Source organism: Salvia splendens, chromosome 14 (assembly GCF_004379255.2).
Source record: "Salvia splendens isolate huo1 chromosome 14, SspV2, whole genome shotgun sequence".
Lineage (NCBI taxonomy): Eukaryota > Viridiplantae > Streptophyta > Magnoliopsida > Lamiales > Lamiaceae > Salvia > Salvia splendens.
In genome coordinates, this window is record NC_056045.1 from 25071756 (window position 1) to 25091650 (window position 19895).

At 39.1% G+C, this 19895-nt stretch overlaps 3 protein-coding genes and 2 pseudogenes across 4 annotated transcripts; 2 read left to right on the top strand and 3 right to left on the bottom strand.

Annotated features, from left to right (window-relative positions):
- Positions 1 to 265: 265 nt before the first annotated feature.
- LOC121765982 lies at positions 266 to 2432 on the bottom strand (annotated as a pseudogene).
- Positions 2433 to 3690: 1258 nt separating this feature from the next.
- Positions 3691 to 7212, bottom strand: LOC121763416 (pyruvate decarboxylase 1-like). Its single transcript, XM_042159426.1, has 5 exons — positions 6676 to 7212; positions 6443 to 6606; positions 4747 to 5397; positions 4548 to 4665; positions 3691 to 4188 (listed from the first exon to the last, which is right to left on the bottom strand). The coding sequence occupies exons 1-5, from the start codon at positions 7147 to 7149 to the stop codon at positions 3835 to 3837; spliced, it is 1761 nt and encodes a 586-aa protein (XP_042015360.1). The 5' UTR covers positions 7150 to 7212; the 3' UTR covers positions 3691 to 3834.
- Positions 7213 to 7869: 657 nt separating this feature from the next.
- LOC121763420 (protein NUCLEAR FUSION DEFECTIVE 2-like) lies at positions 7870 to 8975 on the top strand. The gene is made up of 3 exons (XM_042159432.1): positions 7870 to 8058; positions 8245 to 8339; positions 8454 to 8975. The coding sequence occupies exons 1-3, from the start codon at positions 7993 to 7995 to the stop codon at positions 8854 to 8856; spliced, it is 564 nt and encodes a 187-aa protein (XP_042015366.1). The 5' UTR covers positions 7870 to 7992; the 3' UTR covers positions 8857 to 8975.
- Positions 8976 to 11688: 2713 nt separating this feature from the next.
- On the bottom strand, positions 11689 to 19872 carry LOC121765952 (annotated as a pseudogene).
- On the top strand, positions 14920 to 19259 carry LOC121765953 (zinc finger MYM-type protein 1-like). 2 transcript variants are annotated; one of them, XM_042162250.1, is made up of 2 exons: positions 14920 to 16163; positions 16586 to 19259. In XM_042162250.1, exon 2 carries the CDS (start codon positions 16592 to 16594, stop codon positions 18959 to 18961), a length of 2370 nt encoding a protein of 789 aa, XP_042018184.1. In that variant the 5' UTR covers positions 14920 to 16163; positions 16586 to 16591; the 3' UTR covers positions 18962 to 19259. The 2 variants fall into 2 exon arrangements, with proteins under 2 accessions (XP_042018184.1, XP_042018183.1); XM_042162249.1 differs by having other exon boundaries at positions 16592 to 19259.
- Positions 19873 to 19895: the final 23 nt, after the last annotated feature.

The window sequence follows — 19895 nt, forward strand, 5'->3', positions numbered from 1 at the left end:
ACGAAAACGAAACGTGTAGCCCATACGATGTTGTATGCATAGACATACACTACAGTATGCTTTGATTTAGATATATTGTGACACTGATATTTATTTTTAGGTCGACCTCATCTTACCAAAATCAAATCACCCATTTTTTCATTAATGAAAATTGTGTGTCTCTTGTCAGGTCCCCCTATTTTGTGAGTAGTGGCAATTAGTGAATTAATTGAAATCCGGGGCAATTTTGTCTTTATCAGACAAGATTAGGCAAATTGCGCTCAAATTGAATGATAAGTTAACAATTATTGGACCTTATGACAAATGTTTGACACTTCCATTTCAGAAGCAAAGATATTCTTACAACCAAGCAGGATTCTTCAAAGCAGTAACCACAGATTTCACTTGCAGGTAGTAGATCCCCTTCTCCCGCCCGATGCCGCTCATCTTGTACCCGTATCCCCGCATCGAACACGTTGAAGCAGTTCACCCACACCGTGCCGGCCCTCAACCCCCTTGACACCGTGTTGGCCGTGTCAATGCTCGATGTGAACACGCCCGACGCTAGGCCATACCGCGTCGCGTTTGCTCGTCTTATCACCTCATCGATGTCCCTGCACGGACCAATATCGATCATTCGTGCAACATTTTTTCCAAATTCGCAACCAAACTAGAGTAGTGCAAGACTTACTTGAACTTCAAGATGGATTGGACCGGCCCAAAGATCTCGTCCCGTGCTATCAACATATCGTCCTGATTCAGTTAGGACCGCATAAAGCCATGATCATTTACTAAGTCGATGTGGACTAAACAAATCCACGTCGACTTGTGTCTGCTTTGATACAATATCAAAATTAATAAAAATAGCACCTCTACGTTGGAGAACACGGTAGGCTGAATGAAGTAGCCTTAGACCCGAACTGCGCCCATCCACACTCCAGAGTGGCATTGCTATCAATGCCGGATTTTATGTAGCCAAGAACCTTCTCGAACTGCTTGGAGTCGATCTGATAAGATGTCGAAATCAATCATGAGTTTCGACTAAGAAGATCGTGACAATGTACTAGTACAGGATGCTACCTGTGGGCCTTGTTCGATCTCTTTCTTGAAGGGGTCGCCAACTGTGCGCCTAAGAGCGCGCGCCTTAGCCTTTGCAATGAACTCGTCGTAGATCTTCTCGTGGACAAATGTGCACGAACCAGCACAGCAGCATTGTCCCGATAGGCTTGATGGTAGATTTAAGTTATGAGAGTAGATTATGTGATGATCATCAACAAATTAAGGTAGTTAATATAACCTGGTTAAAGAAGAGAGCAAAGTGTGCTATCTCAACGGCGCTGTCAACATCAGCATCCTCGCATATGATGAACGGAGATTTGCCTCCAAGTTCGAGTGTAACCGACTTCAGATTGCTTCGTGCAGCTAGTTCAAGTATGACTTTACCTGTCTCAGTCGATCCGGTGAAAGCAATCTGCATAATAGAAGCAGAGTTTTCATAAATAGCAAACCAATGTATAGCTTAAGCAGTTTGAAAAACAGAATCAACAGTATGTTTGTTTGCAATAACAGCTTGAAAAAAACCTTGTCTACATCCATGTGACTGGCAAGAGCCGCACCGGCAGTTGGACCATATCCGGACACGATATTGAGAACACCATCAGGAAGACCGGCTTAATCAAAAGTCGAAAACAAAATCAACCATGTTAGAACCAAGAAGCTACCTCACGGAACAATTTGGCAACGTACAGAGCAGTCAAGGGTGTCTGCTCTGCAGTTTTGAGGACAACGGTGTTTCCACAAGCAAGAGCAGGGCTGACTTTCCAAGCAAATGTAGGGAAGTACAAATGCATATATCCTTACATAAGCACTCATTTTAGGCCATGGCCCTTCGTCAAAGGCCTTGCGAGCAGCTGAGACTGCGCGGTTAATGTCTTCCTTATCGCAATGACTTCTCCAGTCCGGGGATCCAACGCGGGGAATGTTTTTCCTGAACAGAGGATTGCTGATTAAGTCCATATGCAGAAAATCTAATTCTTGAATAATACAATAACTGAGGTGGTGATTACCAGATGCTGAATCCACAAATTGGCCATTGATGAAAAGCTTGTTGTGATTAATTTGAACAGAAGGTGTGTTATTGGTTCCTCAACAACAGCAGCAACACTACTAAATCTTTGAATTCCCCTCCTCAATCCATATTTATTGCCTATAAAAAACACATCAATTGTCTAAAATTAATAAATACACAAATGTCTTTGCATTAATTTCAAGATTGTAAAAACTAGGATTATCAATTGTCAAAAACTAGAATTATAAGCTCATATATAACACTATTTTGTTGTTGTGTGATATTGCATGTGTATAGCAATAGAGAAGTGAACCAAACACAGCCTTATTTTCTCAGAACCCACTCCTTTTTCCTGCATGTGTGTTTTCTTTCAACCTCTAAAATTTCTGATAAACAGTTATGGTTTACCTTTTTAATGAGGGTTTACAGTTACGTTTAATAATTAATCACATACCAGCCAAAGAAATTAAAGGCACAAAAAAAGAGATGTTGCACCAAATTAATTAAAGCAGCTTTTAGTTAATTGATCCGTGGGGACTCTAACCTCTCCTAGACTCCTACTAACAACAATCCTTCTCCATCAACAAATCGTCGCAAATAATTGAAAGTTAATAAAAATTGTGTGCTAATCAATTGCTATATTACCTCGTCAGGAAGCCCACTGCAAATAAATGCATACATTGCAAATTAGGCAAAAATGACATAAAGATTGCGAGGTACTAACATGAAATCAATTTTCAACTAAAACAATAAATTCATTTGAAATTTAGTGTTAGGTAAGGCTTAGTTGGTGGATCCATTTCTCGTGTGTCAACCTGCAGCAGCTGTTACAATTTGTCACAGTTTCGATGTTGTTGTTTACCATGATTTTGTTTTGAATAAGTTTGTTGGACATGCATCACCTAATTTCTTACTCCCTTTACAATTCATTTTTGTAGATACTTTAAATTGTGTGTGATCATACTTTAAATTGATCAATGTAAACATGATGGACTCAGCATTTCTTCTCTATCATATCAAATCACACATTTTACCATTGAATTATTTAAACAAATTAAGTGCACAAATCTCGTCGTTGTCCATAATTTGAATTTTATTGTGTTTCTTATTTTCTCTAAAAGACAAAATTAAAGGAACTATTTCAATAACTATGGGGTATACGATTTATGTCGATTAGTGATATTACTTCATGATCTGTTTTAAAAATAGGAGGGAAATTTTTTTTTTGTCCGCGAACTTTGTGAGGGTTGGGCTATAATATTTGAAAATATCTTCTGAAGTCCATTAACTTAGATGGAATATCGTTTGAGGTATTTTTTTTACTGTTTCAAACTTTTTGGACGTAAATAAATACCCTCAAGCACATGAGGGCATTCCAGTCTATTTATTCTCTATCCTTTATTAAAATATTCAATTTATATCTTAATTAAAAAAAATTTGCATCCTTATTAAAGGAGAGCAGGAAAAAAATGGGAAAGACAAAAGAAAAAGAGAAAGAAGGGAAAAAATTAAGAGAATAAATATTTTAGTCTTATTGCATATATTGCATGAGAATGAAAGTGACTTTTTTGTGTGAGTTGTCTAATAGTAAAGTGGCTATATTCGAGGCTAAAAGTTTCGAATTTGAGTTCACTATAACAGGATAATAAAGAATTTAATTTTAAATTTATGTTCATTTATTCGTATTAAATAACTTGTCCCATTTGACGGATGTTTATAAAAAATATAGTGGAACAATGTTTGAAAAGAATGAATAATTGGTCGAGAAATTGAAATCCTAGTGAGGTTTAGGAAGGAGGGCGGCTGTTAGCAGCAGAGACCCTTGACCCCCACTCTAGCAGCTCTTTGCTGCAATCATCCTTGTGGCAGATCACTTCAATAAAGCACAAGCAATCCTTCTTCTCCGTCGTCGCCGTCTCAATCGCCGCCACCAGCTCCTCCTCACACTGCACCTTCGAAGTCCAGCAGTTTCCCTCCCCGTTCCACATCGCCTCCACCAATCCCGTGTAGTTCCAGTTCTTGATCACGTTGTACGGCCCGTCGTGGATCTCCACCTCGATCGTGTATCCCCCGTTGTTGATCAAAAATATTATGCTCTTCTGCCCGCACCGTATCATTGTCGACACATCCTGACACGTCACCTGAAGGCAGAGCCGGGAATTAAACTTAGAAGGGATAAAATATACATAAGCAAATAATTTGTAGGATCTTATATATACGGAAAATTCTAAACTAGAGGCCATTTTGAGTTCACTTTAGTAAGAATGTTCTAAAATGGTTTAACAAGTCGTATCTTCAAAATTCAGATTTTATAAAATGAACTAACAATGACCTCTGTGTTACTTAAAAATACTCCATTTAGTTTTGCATTCTGCAATAAGATGTATAATTGTTTTGATCATAATCCCACAAATAAATGTGTAAATTGAAGAAAAATTTGTATATATATTGTGCAAATTTTCTGAGGGGGCATTTCCCCCCATTTTAGAGCCACCCTTGCCTGAAAACTCCCATCACCGATGCACGAGATCACACGCTTCTTGGGCACTGACTGCGCGTAGCCTAATGTGGCTCCCACCGACCACCCGATCGATCCGTACTGCATCTGGAATTCATACCTAAAACACCAACTTTTCCCCCTCCAATTATATAATTTAAAATAAAAATGGATTAATAATTTAAACGAAGATCGTAATTACCCGCATCCTTCCGGCAGCTTGAGCTTCTGGCAGTTGAACCACGAGTCTCCGGTCTCGGCTACGACCGCGGTGTCGCCGGTGAGCAGCTTCTGCACGTGCTGGAACAGCACATTCACCCTCAGCGCCTCGGCGGGCTCGCTCTTAAGAGGCTGCCCATCCGGTATGAAAATCCTCTTGTAGTTGTCGAAGGCGGTGGTGTTTTTGGTGATCTTTTTGGCTAATTCTCTCAAAAAATCTCTCATCAGCACGCAGCCGAAGGCGGGGCCGTTGCCGACGACGACGCGGTCGGGATGGACGATGATTGCCTTCTCCTTCTTGAGGAGGAGGGAGTAGCCGACGGAGCTGTAGTCGTTGAAGATGGGGCCGACGAAGATGTAGGCGTCGGCGGACTCCACTATCTCGCAGCAGAAGTGCGTGCCCACCGATCCCCAGTAGGTCCCGATGAAGCGGGGGTGGTGCTCCGGCACCTGCCCCTTGGCCGAGGGCATCGTTGCCACTGGGTAGCCGGATGCGTCCGCTAGCTCCACCAAGGCAGACTCCGCCTTGGCCAGCCGGAGCTTTGGCCCCCCTATCATCACTGCTTTTCCCGCCTTGTTTAGGAATTCCGTCGCCGCGTTCACCGCCGCCTCTAGCCCTACCTTGTTGCTTAATCTGTTTTCGAAATTAGTCAGACTTCAATTTATTTGCAACTATTCATGACAATTTTTAAAGTGAAATTGAATCTTAAATGGACTGAAAATCATGTGATACACTCATTGATAAGTTAAATGATGTTATCTATTATTAAGCACTTCACTTCTCATTAAATATTTCATATTTTCTTATTCGAATTATACCCAATAAATGCTTCATTTCACTAAGTGGACCCACATTATACTAACTAATTAATTCTATTAACAATATAGAACTAAGGTAGGACTATTCCACTAACTTTTCGCACCCAATTTTCTTCGCAAAGTTGAACAATTTCTTAAACCCGCACTTTTGACATATATTGGGGACCAAAGAGAGTTTGAAAAAGACAACCTCATTTAGTTGAAAAATATAAACAATGCATCATCGGTTCGTCAAAATAGTCATATCTTTCTATTTTCGTCCACTAAAATTAGTCATATAGGAGTATTAAAAATGGAAAGTTACTCACAATTTATTATTCAATTTGTATCTATCTCTCACACTTTATTCACATTTTCGCATATCACCTATTTTATCCAGTTTATTTGTTTTTCTCATATTTTCCAATTTCATTTAAACTCGTGCCATTCACCAATGTCCACTAGTTACTTTATTAATTTTGTACTTAAAATTTGTGTCATTTATCAATGAAACTATTTGGCTGACAGATGGAGTATATTGCACATCAAGGCCAAATTCTATTGTTTTTCAAACCAAAATTTAACCAAACTTGCTAGATAGTACTCCTCCTTCTGTTTCAAATAAGTTGAGTCAAAATTTTTGGGTACGTAGATTAAGAAATTGTACTAAAAAATAGGAGAGATAGAATAAAATAGGAAAGAAAAAGAAAAGTAAAGTAGAAAGATGAAATAAAGTAAAAGTGATGGGATATTTTTTTGTTGAAAGAGTAAATGATTCAACTTAGTTGGAAATTCCAAAAATGAATACGATTCACTTAGTTGGGACGGTGGGAGTAGTGTATTCATGAAAGAGAGAGATTTGAGTTGATGAATATGCATACCTTGGAGAGAGAGAAAAAGGGATAGGATCTATTGCAAATGTAGGATGTGGCAAACCAGGCAAATTGCAGCTGATACTAATGTAGACTGGTTTGCTCTCCATTAGAGCCGTCGAGATGGCTTTATCAATTTGTTCATGTGCATCATCCAAGTGACTCACAACTGCCTAAAACATAACATAATGCAACTATTAAAATCCAATTAATCGTGGCATGCCCTGCAATATTAGTAGTACCTGATAACACGTGACAGTTTTGAAACATTTAAGCTCTTGGCTGAAATCGGGCAATCCGATGGTGTGGTGGAGGATGCGGTTGGTGCCGTAGTCGTTAGTGTTGGGGCCGCCGACGATGCAGATCACGGGGAGGTTCTCGCTGTATGCGCCGGCGATGGCGTTGATCACGCTGAGGCCGCCCACCGTGAAGGTGACGACGCATGCGCCGACGCCGCGCGCGCGGGCGTATCCGTCGGCCGCGTAGCCGGCGTTGAGCTCGTTGCAGCAGCCGACGTTGGTGAGGCCGGGCTCGGCGATGAGGTGGTCGAGGAGGGTGAGGTTGAAGTCGCCCGGGACGGAGAAGACATCCTCCAAGCCGATCTGGACGAGGCGGCGGGCTATGTGGCGGCCGAGGGTGGCCGAGGGGTCGGTGCTGGGGCCGTGGTGGGTCTCGCCCGGCTTGCATGAGTCGACGGAGCTTGATTTGGTGTCCATGGCGATAGGGGAGAGTGTGGTGCTCAAATGTGGGGGAGAATGGGTCTTTATTTATATAGTGGCTTGGATCTCGGGAAATTTTATTAGGACTTTCACAATTGCTATGAATTTGGTGTTTTAATGTTTTCTTGCGGAAGGAGAATATCTCCCTAATTAATGTGTACCGTAAGAAATGAAAATGGATCATAGTCTTGCAACAAAGCTTTTTTACGAAATTACTATCAACCACTCCTTTGGGCTGAGATTAATTACAAGTTTTTTCGATTTAAGGTTGTTCGGATGTGATTATTTTGGAATTTGGACTATGAATTTTCAACTCAAATTCGGGTCAAATCATTGATATCGCCAGTTTCGAATTAAGTTCACATCCCTAAAAAAGGTTCCATACATATTCGGCCTATGAATAATATTCCCTCCGTCCTCAATTAATTGTCACTCTTTGACCGAGCACGGGTTTTAAGAAATATAAAGAAAAGTTGGTTGAAAAAATTAATAGAATGTGAGACTCACTTTTTATATTGATTTTATAATAAAATAGAATGTGAGACTTAATTAGTATTTATGGTAAAAATGAAATGTGTCAATTATTGAGAGACGACCGAAATGAAAAAGAATGACAATTAATTGGCTATGGAGGGAGTAACAATCAATATCAGTAACCGCTAAATAAACAATGAAAAAGAAATGGTGTTAATGTTGACTTGAATTTGCAGAAAGGTAAAGGTAAAGGTAAAGGTAAAGGTAAAGGTAAAGGTAAAGGTAAAGGCTCACTCAGTATCAGCAGTTCATCTCTCAAATTCACTGATATACCATAGTCGTAGCAACGATTACGGAGCGCGAACCATGGGTTTCAGGGTTTCTATTCTACTCCTTTTTCTCTTGGTTACCTTCCTTTCCTCCTCACCGCAGGTAATCTATCCTTCTTTCCCTCGCTCTCTTCAAATAAATAGGAGTAATTAAATTGTGGTACATGAAATTGCATAAGCACGATCATCGAAAACCTTGCTTTTTATCATTTTGAGATAACTTATATGTGTTCGTGCTTGTCGCTGCTTTCCATTTCTTCAGTTTTTTTCTTTATTTTTTTGGCAATAGGCATTTTCAGAAGAAGAATCATCTTTGCCGGAGCTCTCGTTAAGACTGTCGTCGTCTTTCTCCAAATCACTCTCTAATCTGCAAAAGGAGATCAAGTAATCCTCTGTGTATTCACAAACACCATTTATGTGTATTTTGTGAGATTCCTCTGCGTATAACAGTTGAAGATTTTCTCTATACTTAAATTTGTTGAAATTATTCCGTGCTAGCTATACATTTAAGGGAGTTGGATTGCTGCGACGTGCAATGACGCACTCCTCCTACTCAGAGGAGAACAACAAGGCTCTGAGTGTGTTGGGCGAAAGTGTCATTGAAACCTCTGTGGCGCTGCAATCACTGAGGAGAGATGTGGATATTTCTGCCAAGGATTTGAACCTTGCGATCACTGAGGCCTCTAAGGTGGAGGGTTCCTGCAATGCTGAGGGAATCCGGCTTGGTTTACAGAATATTGTGAGGGTCGCGAGCAACACCAATGCCACATCTCCTTCTGTTGTCTGTGGTGCGTTCCGTGCACTTTTTGGGGCAATTGCAATTGATGCTGGGAGTTCAGATGAGGCCGGGGAGGTCTATGGAAAGATCCGTGCTGGAGTTGGGAGAGCGGTGACTGTGTAGGTAATGCTTGTTAATATTATTAGTATGTGTTTTTGGAACTGTATAATACCACTGATGTATGCACTTGATAGTTCTAAGAGTTGCGATCTTAGCTTAATGTTATTTGTTTGAATTTGGTACATTGAGTGTTATGTGTATATTACTTGATTGTGTGTTTTAAGTATTTCATGGTGAAATTGATGGTTGCAGCTTGTTTGACAGGCTAGTTTCTTTAGCTTTTCAGTTGTCTTATAAATGGTTCTTGGTCGGGCTCTTGACCTTTGAAAGATGATACAGAATTGTAAGCAAAAGGCCTCATCTCAATATTCACAAATGTTTATTTTACTAAGAGTACTTCATATATAGGCACTAGGCAGCATAATTTGATGTTTAGTTTTCTTCAACCATTGTTCTCATATTTCTTTCTTGGGGCAAGGAAAGGGAGTTCAGGTCTCTTTGGATTCTCTTTTTTATTATGTCTTGTTATTTCTCATATAGTATATTACAAATGCAAGCCTAGGATAAATTATCCTTAATTGGATGTATATTTATGAAGTATATAACTGTTAATACGTAGTAAATGTATGATGAGAAACACATAATGAAATGCTATACCAATTAAAGAGCTGAAATGGACGATGGACGTCCGATGTACCTTGGTCGTGCAATTTTGATCTCTTGTTGGGAACATACATTAATTTAGCCAATAGGCTGACCTTGTGGAAGGTAGACTAGAACAGAATGGTATTCATAAGAGAATATACTGTTTCCTGTATTAGTGTACAGAATCTTGGTAAATCAATACTTGGATCAAAGCACTGCATTCATAGATGAGTTAATGAGTATATGAAGGGTTTAATTATAATAAAAAGATCTTGGAAAAGTTCCAAAGCAACATGCATTCTGAATGCGCTGAATCTTTCGTAGTTTAGTTTGATTTGTGACAATGTTTTGTGTTTGGTTAGTTGTGACCTAATATCATCTAGCTACTCAAATCAGAATAAAAGACTCTACAGTCTGGGCTGGAGAACTGCCTCAATCTCCTTGAAACCAGATATTTTCTATTGGTAGGAATAAATCTTGTCTGTTTGTTGCTAGTAAACACTTTATCGTCTATCTTCATGTTCATATTCTATGATAACGGCTCATGTATAATCGTGTACATATGTTGGATACGATAGGTATCTCATTTGGGATATCCTATTCGATCTGGTCGACCCTCATGATTGTGATTCTATACGGAGATGGGTGAAGAAGTCACATAATGTAACATAATTAGTGTGTTTCAACAAATATGTGCTGATTTTTGTGACATTTCCTGCATTTAGTAGAAAGTGAGATATCCTGGATTTAGTATAAAGTGACATTTCTGTATATTTTTGTGTTTGGGAGATTAATATGATGTACCCTGTGTGTGTGTGTTACTAGCTGGTATTGCATTGCCAGTAATGAAAAATTGAGAACATGTTATATTTATGAATAGACATGGGGTACAGCTGCCAGAGAGGGTCAAGTTAGTTAGGTTGGCCATCCAGCTTCTTAAAATAATCTGAATTTTGTTATATACAGACATAGGATACCGCTGCTGTAAAGGCACAAGTTAGTTACCATCTAGCCTCTTAAAATAATTTGAAAATTTTTTAACAATCTTATTTTAGCATATCTTGGTTTTTGGTAAAAGGAGACTTGTCTTTTAAAAATGTGTTTTCTTTAAAAATGCTCTTCGTTTTGGCAATGTTGCTGGCTGTCTTCCTACAATTACAATTAATAACCTTATTAACACTTCATCATTTTAATTCATATTTACTTATCCTAATAAATATTCAAATCTAGGTAATTCACTCTCTTTGTCAACTAAAAATGGTCAATGTCAACTAAAAATGGTCAACTAGTGGGAGGCATGAGTTTTATTGCGAATTTGATAAAGCCCGAGATAAAGAGAGATAAATTTAGTTAAGTAGGAGAGAAATATTAAAAAATGAGTAATAAATTACAAATAAATTTATATTTGTACTATAACATTAGTTTTGATGAACGGATGGAAATTAAAAAAAAACTATTTTTTATGTATTAAGTAGAGAGTAATATTTAAGTGAAGAGCGCAATCGTAGGCGCTATGATAGAAGTATTTTGCTTTATTTTATAAAGTGAAGAGCGCACCATAGACGCTAGTATAGAAGTATTTTGCTCTATTTTATATGCAATAGATTAATATTTTGTGGCTCCGACTATCTTATATCCAAACTAACTCTTGATAAATGATATTCCTTCAGTCTCTTATAATTTGTTATCGATTGATCCGGCACGGATTTTAAGAAAAGTAATAGAAAGTGAGTTAAAAAAATTAGTGGCATGTGGATCCAACTTTTATATATTAATTTTATAAAAAAAATGTAAGTGAATTGAGTTAGTAGAATGTGAGGTTCATTATCAAAATTAGTAAAAAGTGAATGGTGACAAATTTTAGGGACGGACGAAAATGGAAATAAGTGATAAATTTTCAGGGACGAAGGAAGTAACAATTAATCACAAACATTGTTTAAAAAGATAACAAGTTGTGAGAGAGTAAGTTTGGATCTTATTTGCGGGGTAATTACATATTTTATACAAAATATTTTACCTTTGTTTCAATTTAGTACAAAAAGTATTAAGTTTACATATTACATACATAAAGTTTACTAAGTGTTTTAAGTTAATACATCCTACGTTAAATATTTTAAACATTGTTAGTTAGTTTATAATTTGTCCAACTTATCAGCATAATTATAGAATAATTAGAGATTTAATACAATTAATCACTCTAAAAAATAACAGTCAATATCAATTCTTCCAGCAATTGATCGTTTTAAAAAAATTTGTCTCTTAATATACTCTATTTTTTTATAATGTTCTTTAGTCTTTTTTTTTTCATTTGGCATTGTCGAATTTTTGGCGAAACCCCTATCATCACAACAAAAATTTAGGTTAATTTTGCCTCAAAATACCGAATCTATAAAATTTAGACTATATATATAGGCCATACTAAAACAAATTTCTGCATCCGCACCTGCACGTGACGTCACTCTGCAGAGTACTCAAGCAGCATCTTACTTTTAGCTTCCTTTATGTCCATCAAGATATCACCCACACTCCATGGAAACCCTAGGCAGTTCCGGCTGCCACTCGAGTAGCTCCGGTGGTACGTGACATAATACCATTCCGATGCCAGCTTCTGCTGCTCCTCGCCCTCGCTCCCGCAACTGCTCCTGAACCACCCCTTCACCTCCTTCATCAAGCTCTTCACCGACACCAAAATCCGCTCCCTCACCTCTCCATACCTCCGGTTATCGTGCTGCAAGTACCCTGACTTGCGATGCAGATTCCCCGTTAGAATCTCCACTTCGCTCTCTGCATCGTAGTAACTGAAAAGCGCATGCATTCATCCTGTCTACGTACTGTTCCTTGTGGCTCTCAGCAGCTGTAATGAAGGACTCGTAGCCATCGACGATGAGATCCGGATCAAACGCGTCTGCTGGGATCTCATCTGGAAAGACCGGGTCCGGCTTCATCTGCTTGATGAATTGAATGGTGGCGCGATAGAGCTTGCCTAACGCGCCATGTGAGACGTAGGTGGGCTTCTCCCACCTCTCCATGAAATCAGGAAACTCTCTGGGTTTTAGATACCTTGGCATCTCAGCCGGGGAGCACCTGTTTTCGCAAAGTCGACTGCCATAGAATGAAGGTTTGCTAACTCGAGGCATTTGGGGCTCAGAGCCTTTTCAGGTTCACAGTCCGCGTGGACCAAATGTGCGTTAGAGATTGCTCCCAGAGTGTCGCTGATCATGTAATCGGCGAAGAACGTTTGTATTTCCTGAGAAAAATAGCAGAAAAATAGGTATTGGAACTAACTACACTGTAAAATAAAAACAAGAAAAGAAGCAAGTTTCAGAATTGAGACTACCTCTAAGGTCACTTCACCGGGCGGCCATCGCCCGGTGTAGTCCATCGGGTTAACAGTTTGAGGTGGGATGAGATCTACGTCCCAGCTTATGAAATAGAGATCACCATCAAGATCTCCACCGGAGCATTCATTCGGATGAGGCCTGCAAAACCATCACTTTAATTCTTACCAGAAACTTATAAAGCTAAGAAGTAAGAACCTAAGAAAGAAAGAATATTGTACCTTTCTCCTTTCTGGGGGAAAATAAGGCAATCCACCATATTATCCTCCAGTAGTTTCACGTCGAATACGACTTCGAGAACTCTGACATTACCTGGATGGAGGCATGGGTTTTTTGTCATCACAACTTTGCCTTTAAGGATGGAAGTAGTCTCATCCACCCTATGGAAAAAAGGCTGATCTCCACCCTCCAACTCGGCTGTATTCAAGGTTAGTCTAATGAAAACCTGGCCATACTCCAAAGTCCCGGACTCATCTAGGCATCCAACTAAAATGTGGCCCTTAGGGACAAAGATGCGGTCCCTACTTCGTATATCTGAGATCTGGTTCTCAAGATGCGATTGTAGCATTGTCAGAAGATATGGCTCTGTTTTTTTGGTTCATATCCCTGGAGCAACATTCTTGCCATGAAGCTATTCATATCACCCCCACCAGTGCTCCCCAACACGTTCAGTGCTGCCTTGGCGTTAGTCAGCATTGTTCCCAGCAGTTGTAGTTGCTGGTCTTGCATTGCCAAAAACACACTATCCTTGATTCCCAAAGTTGAAAACAAAGTAATGATTTCACTGTTCAAGTAGCACGGCTGGGACTCGCTCCACTTTGTAATGATGGGCATGCAATTCGAGGACTCAAATTTAAGCATGCTGCTTCGCAGTGAAAGTTTCCGGAAGGAATGCCGGTCGACAGCTATCACCCCTTTATAGCCGCCATAGCGGATCTGAAACGCCGATGGGATATGAGACAAACCCAACTTCCTTACAACTTCTCTAGCAAATGCAGTGGAAATCTTTCCAATTCCATCTGAGAAACAATGTTTCACTCCATTGGAAACAGCTTCAATGTCAGGAATAAGCTCTACATCCCTCGGGTTGACCTGCAGAGTTTACATCGACGAGCTGAACATCTGACCCATCCGCGCTGCACATTTTGAGATGCTTCGGATCTTTTTGAAACATCCCATCCACTCTCTTATATCCTCTGCTTTGACATGATCGTTTGAAGCAAACATCCAAACTGAGTTCGAACGTAGTTGACTGGCAGAAAATGCCAAGAATTCGAACTTTTTGTCTCCAATAACAATCCCATCCCGGAGAACAGAGACTATTCTGCGATAGATATCTGTTCTATAAGGCTTTGCAAAGATGCCCTTCATTATGCTCGTGGAAACTGCACCCACAGAAAGCCTACCCCAATCTTCATCAACAAAGGTGACTCTCATGAAGTCTGAAGCGTAATCAGCAAAGTTCTTCACAATGTAGTTTGAGGATTCAAGTTCAGGACCCAAGCAAAATATCTTAGTTGGAGTCACCATAACTCTATGAGAGCTCATTATGTTATGCTCGATCAGTCTCTTGGAAGCCGCTGAAGGAAGATTCTTGCGATTGTGAGTAGTAGTGGAAGGTTGGTTCTCGATAAATGACTTAGCTTCATAACAAGTAGAGTACAACTTGTGCATTTCCTTGAGAATTAACAGAGCAGTATCCATGTCCATTCTGCTAAGGATCTGAAATACATCGTTGTTTATCGCTGAAAGGCTCAACTTTTGACGATGCACCAGTGAATTAATCTGAAAAAGGACCTCATAAGGTGCTTGAAATCCGAGTTGTTTTTCACAATCGGGACTAAATTGGAGGAATGTTCGAACTGCACTTCCTCAAACCATAGTTCAGTCACATCTTTTGTGTAGTATGGCAAAGAAGTGTATAGGTCTAAATTTGAGAATCCTTCTTCAATCTCCCAGCAGAGTGCGGACAAATATCCAATTGACTTGATACACGAAAAATCAGTTGTTCGAACCCATATAAAGTCACTATCTTCTTTGCAGATGTGATACCTGTCAGTCGTGAATCTTGATGCAATCTTTGACCCCGAAACCTTTTTGAATACTTTTGGTGCATGTCTAAGCTGGGGGAATAGAAAGGAAAGAATAAAGCTAGACTGCAACTAGAATTGACTTATACAAATTCTAACAAAACGAACAATTCCAAACAGAAAAATATCAATGCGTGAACTTTAGCCCTAGAACAAAGAAGAGTTCAACTTGGACATCATTAGTCAATAGTGTAAACAAAGAAATATCACACGTATGAGCATAATAAAAAAACACAACAAATAGCTAAGTACAGCCTTCATAGACCATACATGACCCGGCTCACTATCTTTCTGCAATTGCTTGTTTGTTAAACATTGGACATGATAACCAGTTAGCTCTCTTGGAATTGAGAAAGAAAAGATTCAAAAGCAATGAACCTAAGGTGCCAACAAGTGGGAAGAAAGGACAGTTTGCTTATCTAATTTCCAAACTCGAATAAGTCAATACAAATCTTCTACCTTAGTAACAGTTTCTCCACATCGTATTACCATATATAAGCTCTTCGACCGTATCTCGTATGTCCATACATCTACTAAGGACAAGTGCATCAAGCCTTAAACACAGATCTCCTTTAAGAATAATAAGCCTCTACATTACCTAAGCGGTACAACCAAATAAATCAATCATAACTAACTCACCGCAACCAAACTTCAAGAAATCATCGTGTTAGACGCCAATCAGTTCATGTATACATTAATTCATCATTCTGATCAAACTGGAATAAATAAACACGAAATACCAACTGCTAACAAAACCAGAACGCCCTACTCCAATAATCAAATTAAGAACAACCAGGGGCGGATCTATTGCATATAGACCAGGGGCAATTGCCCCACCTCACCATTTCATTTATACATAGGTATAGGTATAATATTATTATAAAATGTGTATTATGTAAAGCTTTGCCCCCTTAGTATGTTAACAGAAAAATCTTTATTGCCCCACCTTGAAAAAAAAACGGAAGTCAAACATGTATTTTAAATAATATTTAATAAAACTTGGTTGTTTTTTTAGATGGAAGATAAAAAGTCATTTTGAGTGTTGAAGAAGCAAACGTGTCTCTCTATCTGCTCTTGAACAGTTGAACTTGCAGAGAAAAATGAGAAGAAAGATATACAAAAGAAAATATCACAATCCTATACAAAGTTCTTGCAGGTTGTGACTTGGCTCTCGGAGGAAACGAAATTCATTCAATCTAAATCCAAATAGAGATTGGCCCGTCGCTCGCCGCTGCTGGATTGTGGGAGTGGAGGAGAAGCTGCTCAGCTGCTGGAAAAGAAGCCGAGAAGCGAGGAGGTATATATATTTAATATAATAAAATGTCATCTCTTAGTTTAATCGTTGATCAGTTGATCTGCAATAATAGTGCTGGTTGAATTTTTTTTTTCATCCTCCTTATAATTTTGTGAAATTTAGAGATTGAGATTTACTGTTGATCTGATCCGAGTCTGTGTAAATTATTTGTGGTAACAAATTTGAGTGATCATTGTAGGAATGTTGTTTATGCGGATAAATTTATGTGTGGTTATGCTGTAAATCTTATTGAATTACTGTCTCTAATTTATCATACTTTATCATATTTGTGTATACTGTACAGTGTACAAATACAATCCTAAATTCTTTAACTTTTCATGTTCTCTATTAGAGTGTTAGTTATTAGTAATATTCATCATTTGATTAAACCTACGACTAATCAATTTTAAAATTTGATTTTCAAGTAACAGATGGAGAAATTTCTCAAAAGAAAGAATTTAATAGTAGAAGGAATACCATCAATTGGAGAAGGAGCAAGTGATGATCACTCTAAAAGAAGACATGTGGAAATCAATTTGGAAGGCCTTCCTTCTGATCCCGGGCTTAGAAAGAATATTTTCAGTTATCATCCTAATGACCGTGATAGAATTAGAAGACATTATCTGCAACAAGGCCCGTGTCAACCGAAGGGACACGATTTTCCTCAGAAAAAAATTGGCAACATATATCGACGCTTTGTTCCAAAATGGTTTGAGGAACATGGAAATTGGTTGGAATATAGTGTTTCAAAAGATGCTGCATTTTGCTTGTGTTGCTATCTTTATAGGCCAAATTCTAGAGCACAATCAAGTGGTGAAGTGTTTGTATCAGATGGATATACTAATTGGAAGAAAAAAGAAAAATTCAACGAGCACGTTGGAGGTCCAGATAGTGCCCACAATAGAGCATGGAGAAGTTGTGAGGATTTGATGAAGCAACAACAACATATCCAATTTGCTTTTGCAAAGCAATCAACACAAGCACGAAAGGATTATCGCATTCGCTTGACGGCTTCACTTGATTGTATCCGTTTGCTTCTATCTCAAGGTATGGCATTCCGTGGTCACGATGAATCAATAGAGTCTACAAATCAAGGCAATTTTCTTATGCTCCTACGTTTTCTTGCCGGTCATAATGATGATATAAAGAAGGTTGTCTTGAATAATGCTCCGGGAAATCAAAAAATGATAGCTCCTGATATTCAAAAAGATCTTGTTCGTGCTTGTGCTATGGAGACAACTAATGTTATTCTTCATGAGGTAGGTGAAGAATACTTTTCTATATTAGTTGATGAATCTCGTGATATATCAGTCAAGGAACAAATGGCGCTTGCTATAAGATTTGTCAATTCAAAAGGATGTGTGGTTGAACGGTTTATTGGTATTGTTCATGTGAGAGACACCAAAGCTTCCTCATTAAAAGCAGCTATAGAAGTTTTGTTTTTGAAGCATAATTTGAGCTTGTCTAAAGTGCGAGGGCAAGGTTATGATGGAGCAAGTAACATGCGAGGTGAATTTAATGGACTCAAGGCATTGATCCTGCAAGAGAACTCTTCTGCCTATTATGTTCATTGTTTTGCTCATCAATTACAACTAGCTCTTGTTGCAGTGGCAAAGAAAAAACCACAAGTTGCTGCTTTTTTTAACTTGGTGAACAATATAACTACTATAGTTGGAGCTTCATGCAAGCGCAAAGATTTACTTCAGGAGAAGCAAATAGAAAGACTTTTGGGAGCATTTGATTGTGGTGAACTCTCAACGGGCACAGGTTCTAATCAAGAAAGAAGTCTTCAAAGAGCTGGTGATACACGTTGGGGGTCTCATTATAGGTCACTGATAAATTTGTCGATGGTGTTCACTCCAGTTATTGAGGTTCTCCAAATCGTTGAAGAAGATGGTACTGCAGAACAAAGTGGTGACGCATGTTTGTTATTAGGTGTTGTGCCAACTTTTGAGTTTGCATTCATTTTGCACTTGATGACGACAATCTTGGCAATCACGAATCAACTATCTTTGGCATTGCAAAGGAAAGATCAAGATATTGTGAATGCGATGGCCTTAGTTGAAGTAGCAAAACAACATCTACAAGATATGCGGGATGAAGGATGGGAGTCTCTGATCAGCGAAGTATCTATATTTTGTGAGAAAAATGATATTGAAATCTTAGATATGAAGGACATGTATAAGACTCCTGGTCGAGGTCGTCCTCAAAGGAAAGGTGAAGTTTTGACGAACTTGAATTATTTCAGGTTTGAGCTTTTTAATGGTGTGATCGATTGGCAACTACAAGAACTCAACAATCGCTTCAATGAGGCTAACACAAATTTGCTTCTTTGCGTGTCTTGCTTAAGCCCAAAGAGTTCCTTTGTTGCTTTTAACAAATCCAAATTGATTGAACTTGCTCATTGTTATCCTTTGGAGTTCTCTGAAGTTAGTTTTCGGTTGCTTGACAAACAACTCGAGACTTATATCCGCGACATGAGATCACATGAAGAGTTCTCAAATCTTGAAAGTATTGGAGATCTTTCTCAAAGGTTAGTTGCTACAGGAAGACATATTGTCCATCCATTGGTTTATTTGCTTGTGAAGTTGGCTTTGGTTCTACCTGTTGCGACCGCATCAGTTGAGAGGTATTTTTCGGCTATGAAAATTGTGAAAAGCCGTCTTCGTAATAAGATGGGAGACTCTTGGATGAATGATTGTTTGGTTACATATATTGAGAGAGAGGTATTTTGTAAGATTGATGCTGAAAGAATTTTGCATAGTTTTCAAGTTATGAGACCTCGTCGGGAACAATTGTAATTGTTTAGTCCATGCTTAATATATTTTAGTATCTTTTTGTTTTATGTTTATTCATTTATTTGTATATATTTATATTTTTGCCCCCTCTTGTACAATGTTCTGGCTCCGCCCCTGAGAACAACAGAACTTGATAGCCACCCAAACTAAACAGTAACTATAAGGAAACTCTAATCATTACAGCATTCATCATCGCACAACACTTACAGAAACACATTCTAAAGTATAACTAGTTCAGAAACCCCAAACCCTTAAGCATAGAAATCCAAACCACTAAAAAATGCAAAAAACCATACCTTCAATAGAATGGCGTTAACCTTCTTATGACCCTTATCCAAGCAACACGGTCTGCTCTCCAACACATCCCCAAATTGCACCTCCAATTTGTAGCTTTGGAGCTCGTGTTCCACAAAAAAATGGATGCATTTCCTGTCAGGCATAAACCAGAGCTTCATTCCACCCCAAGATTCCAAAGTCCCCATGCAATCAGGCCTAATCATGATCCCAGCAAACAGGACGGAGACGGCGCCGCCTCCGGGTCGGAGGGTCGAATGATGATTTCGTCCAATGAGTGGGCGAGTGTGAGGTAATGGCCGTTGAAAAGGATGTTCCTGTGTTGGGAGAGGGATAAAGCTTCGATCTTTGCCTCTGGGATCTCGAATTGGACGCGGCCATGGCCTCTGGACTTCCAGTTGTCACGCTCCGTGAAGATTTCGACAGCGTAGAGGGTGTCTGGTCCGAGAGAAATGCTTGGAGGTCTCTGGCTATGGCTATGGGTGGGATGTTGGATACCTTTACGGTGAGAGTGGGTCTTGCCTCTGCGAGAGAGGGGATGATCATGGCGAGCGAGGGAGAGAAGAAGGGGTGTTTCTGTTCTGTGTCGAGTGTGAATTTTGATGGACTTCAAAATGGGTAAGAAAAAATTTGGACAACCATA